Genomic DNA, 6,000 nt, shown 5'->3' on the forward strand with positions numbered 1-6,000 from the left:
TGACGCAATGAAAACGTTACAGCATAAACCAGGTAATTTACTACCATATTACACCTGTATAGATAATAGCCTTCAACCCTTGTATTGAATTACCGGCGATTCGCTACGAGCCTCCTACTTCAATTTAGCCCAGGAAGTGCCTGGTTAGGGGTGAGTGACGTCATCGGCTGGCACGGACAAGGTACGGGGTATCGCGTTAAAAGAAATTAGATTAGGCAGACCAATGACCTTGAGTTTGGGCTTTTTATCTCTGTTTTGCATGTTCTCCAATTTTTTTACCCTCCGTCCAATACATCGAAGTCTAGGGCCCGCTGTCCAACACTGTTCTTTCCAATTTATCCGGTTTACATCTGATAAATTGGAAAGAACTGTATTATTCAGTTTAAAGACCGTTATTGCAAGCATAACATCTTTTGCCACGTCAAGTCAGGATATCTTCTGTCTGCCCTGCGCACCTGGAGCCGGCGGCCAAAATAATCTGTTCCTAATATATTCTGCAAGCTTTCGTAATACGTATTTCCAAATGAAAGTCATAGCAGACAAAATTTAATGACAAAAGCTCCACATATACTCGTAAAAAGCAGGGTAGAAAACTGCAAGGCACGGTTTCAATACAAAGGAATTTTTGAAGGATTGAATACACAATCGGAAGTGTCTGTGGCGGTTATGAGACAAGAAGATTTGACTATAAGACTATGATTTACATAGTCTGTCTGTAAAGAGTCCACATCTATACTAATATTATAAATGCGAAAGTTTGTGAGTATGTCAGTATGGATGTTTGTTACTCTTTCACGCAAAAACTACTGAAACGATTACGAGGAAATTGGGTATGAATGTAGGTAGCTGAAGACCCAGAATAACATATAGGCTACTTTTTATCCCGGAGTCTCCGCGGGAATTATTCGACGCGGACGAAGTCGCGGGCGGCCTCTAGTAAAAGAAAAATGTGCTCAAGCTCTGAGGGGGCGCTAATAACGCTAGTAACGGTACTGCACGCATCCTTTAAGCTAAGCCCGGAGTCTGCTAACATTTTGGCCCTTTTAGATAAGTACACTTTAATAAAATACAAAGTTAAAAATTATGCAGACATAAACGATGATACCTTAACACTTATCCTAGAATAAGTTGTAACACTAATTGCATTGGAAGTATCGTTAAATACATATAAAACTTTACGACCGTCGTGAAAATACTGTCAAGCAAATTATTTTAATTGCTGGCAACATTGTAGTTTGTATTCATGTGTTGGCAATAAAATCAAAGTTGAAATAATGTTGCGCACGATTCCATGATTTTAATGAATTGTTATCTGTTGTAACTTGCTGTCATAAAGTTTATTGTCAAAAATAATTATAACAAATCATATTGCCACAAAAGCAATTACTACAAATTCAAAGTAAATGAATTATATCAAGCTTGTTACTCTGCAGTGCATATTTATTTATTAAAAAAAATATTGTAAAATTTGGTACAAAAAGAGGAGTAAATATTTAAAAAGTTATTTAAAAAAAAATTAAAAACTTATTTTAAGTTGTATATTCCTCTACGAGTGCATATTGTATTTTAGGCAACCCCGTTGTTACTATCCAAGAATCTCCTGCATGCTAACGAGACTTCAGAGTGTTGTGACATCGGCTACCCCTTGAGAGGTAAACACAAAATATATTTGTGTGTCTTTTTTGCACAGGCCTTGCGGTACAATAGCTGTCTCGTAGCTACCTTCAACATTTTTGAGAAAAAATGGCAAATGGAAATTGTTCCATAAAATAATAAAAAATGTTAAAAAAACATTTTTTATTATTTTGTTGGATAATAAAAAATGTTAAAAAAACATTTTTTATTATTTTGTTGGATAATAAAAAATGTTAAAAAAACATTTTTTATTATTTTATGGAACAATTTCCAGAAACACAGAAAAAATCATGGCAAGAAAAAACTCAGACGTTATAAACTCTAACCCAACTCTAATGTTATTGTTTTGTGTGGACTATTTTTTTAAAATAATGTCTTTTTTTGTAAAGAGTTTAACAAATCTATATATATAAAACTCTTCCGTTACTGAGTGACTGACTGACAGACAACGCACAGTCGAAACTACTGGTCGTAGACAGCTGAAATTTGGAATGTAGGTTCCTTGGGATATGTAGGGGAGCACTAAGAAAGGATTTTTGGAAATTCAACCCCCAAGGGGGGGAAAAGGGGTAAAAACGTTTCTATGAAAAATCTTATTCCTTGGGTTTATAAACTTGAAACTTGGCATGAACACGTACATAGGCAAGTAAATATGTTTGACATTATAAGTTTTTTCAAACTACGCTCCAATCGTGATTTAGGGGGTGCGATTGGGTGACTGATTTATTAACGCACAGCCGAAACCGCTCGGTATAGGAGTCTGAGATTTTGAACAGAGGTTCCTTTAGTAACATAAGTGAGCACTAAGAAGGGATTTTCGAAATGTCAACCCCCAAGGGGGGAAACGGGATAAACTGAGCCGGGGCTGCGGGAAAGTTCTAACGAGATACCGTGGCCCCGGAACGCAAAGGGCAACTGAAGGAACGAGGTGGGTTTTAGTCAGTAAAAGTCTGACACTCCCTTCCGTTCCACCCAGAGCGGGAGAGGTCATTTGATGATTTCCCATCCTTAAAAAAAAAGACTTTGTATGACAACTTTCAGTCGTCTCTTTAACATACATAATAACATACATAATTATGTACATACATGCATAACATTAATAACATCACGCCTTTAAATCCCTATTTTGTGTTAACACTACCCATACAAACAGCTAAAAGGAAACAAGTGAAGAGACGAAATTTGTCCGCATCCATTTTCACCTAAATTCTTAACGTTAATGAGATTTACTTTTTATTATCAGGTCAACCTAATAGCCTCACATGTACGTATAACTTCGTAAGAATTTTCTTTCAACTCCTAACCGTTGAGGAGTTGTACCTTCCATCATCAGCTCATTCACATGGGATGATGACTATCAGACGCAAATACTTAAACAGATCTATGAAATTGTCAAAAACGTAATTGCCTGTAAATTTGAGGTTTGCCCTTGATTTCCCTGGAATACCATCATCAGATCCTGACTAGGTAACAACGGGACCAATTTGAAAGTATACTCTACCGAACAAAAAAAGAATCACTTAAATCGGTCCATAAATCTCGGCGTAATCGGTATGCATAAATAAAACACCCGAATTTTATATATAAAAGCGAAAAACACTCACTTAGGAATCACGACATCTCAAAATCTACTGAGCCAATAAAGATGAAATTTGACAGGAACGTAGATTTTAATTAGGAGGGATACACTAAGAAAGAATTTTTTGGAAATTAAATTCCTAAGGGGGTAAAATGGGAGAAATTTTATGGCGTATCCTTATAATCTAAAATAAATTTGCGCGGGCGAAGCCGCGGGCAAAAGCTAGTAAAAATTATAAAATACATAAGTACCTGTTATTTTTAAGATTTTGAATTAAGTTCTTATTTACTTGGCTTCATACATATATTACAATATTTATAAATATTTGGAAAAAAAATACTTTTGTTTGTTTGTTAAACAAAAAAATAATAAAACACATACCACCTCTTTTTTTAAATTTTGAATGAAGGGCTTATAAACTTGGCTACATAAACATAAGACAATCCCTATTAATTTTTACTTCATTTTGTATTGAAAAATAAAAACATTAACAAATGTCTCATCACAGTTTGGTACAAAGGTTCAACAGACAGAGAATGCCTTGTGGCATTAAGTTCACCTGTTGTATGTAATTTTACGTGTACAAAGTATAAAGAAATAAATAAAAGTAGACCTTAGAGTACCTAGGTGTAGGTACCGTAATCGTAGCAAAAACTATTTTTTTATCAGTTTTTCGATTCATATAGAAGAGTAGTCAGATAGAAGGTAGATACGAAAATTGTTTTACGAATGTTTCTACATTTTGACAATTTGTGTATAAAGTGGTCAAAGGCAAAATAAAAGCAAGTAAAAAAAAATCTGCCGTGTGGTTCCCGGCACCTAAGTATAGGATCACTCTCTTTCCCATGGATGTCGTAAAACGCGACTAAGGGGACTAACTTTGAATTCTTTTTGTAGGCGATGGCCTAGCAACCTCACTATTTGAATCTCAATTCTACTATACGCAGCCTTTCAGTCTTTTCAAGACTGTTGGCTGTGTTTACCCCGTAAGTGATATAGACGTGCTAATATTTATGTAGGTAGGTGTATGTAGGTAGGTATATGTAAAAAAAAAATTGGCCATAATACTATTTATTTCTCAGACTTACCATCGCTCACATTCACGTTCCCGTCGGAAGTCGGCCGATCCGAATCTTCGGCGCCGACCAAATTCCGAATGCTGAACGAGTTGGCTTTCCTCGGCGTGGGCACTTCCGCGGTGACATTCGTGAATTCACCACCGCTTTCCGCTCCGTTCACTAGTTCACGGCACATCTGCTCCTTCCCGTTCAAATGTACCGAATCCGGACCCACTCCATCTCCCCGCCGAGTAGTCAAGTCCATTTTCACAAATGTTGCCAGCAATAAATTTTGAAAATAGAATCCTTTTCACTGACATTATTCCCGCGTGGACAGTTTTGAACCGAAATTAGAATTCATTTTTATTTTATTTTTACTGCCAGTAATTTAGATCGATGCATTTGAATTGCACATTTTGTTTGACTTAGCACATTGTCCAATCACATACGCCACTTGATATTGTCATAGTGCAAAATATCCAGTCCGGAATTGGCCGTCGGGTTGCCGATTCGCGGCGTCACCAGACACGCGCTGAGTCCGCGATGAAGATTGCGACTGGTCCTCTTTCCTCCCGCGGCCGCAGTTGCGGGCGGCCCTCCCTACGCCTCAGAGGCGGAGCTCCCCGCCCACACGGCCGACCAACTAATTGCTGGAATCTCGCGACTTTTTAGTCGACAATTACCGCCGACCGGCGACTTTTTTCCCGCCAATCGATTTGGTTTAATGAGCCGTAATTGCTCATTGATATGATAGGCACTGTTAGCCTGCGCTTGCGCAGTGTTGTAATGACTACTAATAATGTGTGCGTTTCAGACTTCAATTTAATGCGCTTTCTGTTTTTAAATAAATTGCACACCTTGACGTGGTGATGGTAATTTATTTGCATATAAATAAATAAGCTTTTATTTTTTGAACAACTCAGATTGTGGTTTTGTTTATTAATGCATGTTATCTCTAAACCTCAAATGAATCATAAAATGCACTGAGGACAATGGATATTTTTAAACGACGATGTTGATGGAATATGTTTATATATTTATAGGCATTTAAAACAATGTTTAATAACTTTTTAATTTTTTTTTAAATGTGGAACCTGAACCATACAAACTGCGTTAATTACCATTTTAAATTTAACAAAACGAATCAAGGCCAGCAACAACAAAACTCAATCCAACTTCAATGTGCATAAATTTAATCTGCGGTACTAATTATTTCCTCGTAGTCTCACCACTATAAATTGAGATAACTTCAAGTAGAACTATTTATTAAATTGGTGCTGATTGTATCTACTAGTTGCGACAGGGATGACAATTTTTTATAATTAAATTTAATTTTTAGCTGCAATAACAACATTGTAATTTCCTATTACCGTGAGGATTCCGGGAAATACTTACTCTCTAAGGGAATGTGATATCTAAATGAACATATCTCTGTGCCGCAGCGGTAGTGCACTTGTCTGTGACACCGGGGATCCCGGGTTCGAATCCCGGCCAGGGCATGATGAACGAACTTTTTCTGATTGGCCTGGATCTTAGATGTTTATCTATATAAGTATTTATTATAAAATATAGTATCGTTGAGTTAGTATCTCGAGTAGGTCGAGACTGTCTCAATCTGTGTAGGTAATTTGTCCTGTATATATTTATTTCAACTAAGTCAGTACCTAAGTAGGTATCGTACATCCAGTATAGTTTGGACTGCTACGTTTTCACAAAATTAAGATATTT

At 36.7% G+C, this 6,000-nt stretch overlaps 1 protein-coding gene across 1 annotated transcript in view; it reads right to left on the reverse strand.

The window, feature by feature from the left end:
• The window catches only part of LOC106143201 (homeobox protein aristaless), a 58,330-nt gene extending 53,513 nt beyond the window's left edge, over positions 1 to 4,817 (reverse strand). The window contains exon 1 of the mRNA XM_013345225.2: positions 4,303 to 4,817. Coding sequence (XP_013200679.1) covers positions 4,303 to 4,537 — 235 coding nt within the window. The 5' untranslated portion in view covers positions 4,538 to 4,817. The remainder of the gene's footprint in view (positions 1 to 4,302) is intronic.
• Between the last annotated feature and the right edge of the window lie 1,183 nt (positions 4,818 to 6,000).

Source organism: Amyelois transitella, chromosome 2, assembly GCF_032362555.1.
Source record: "Amyelois transitella isolate CPQ chromosome 2, ilAmyTran1.1, whole genome shotgun sequence".
Classification (NCBI taxonomy): domain Eukaryota; kingdom Metazoa; phylum Arthropoda; class Insecta; order Lepidoptera; family Pyralidae; genus Amyelois; species Amyelois transitella.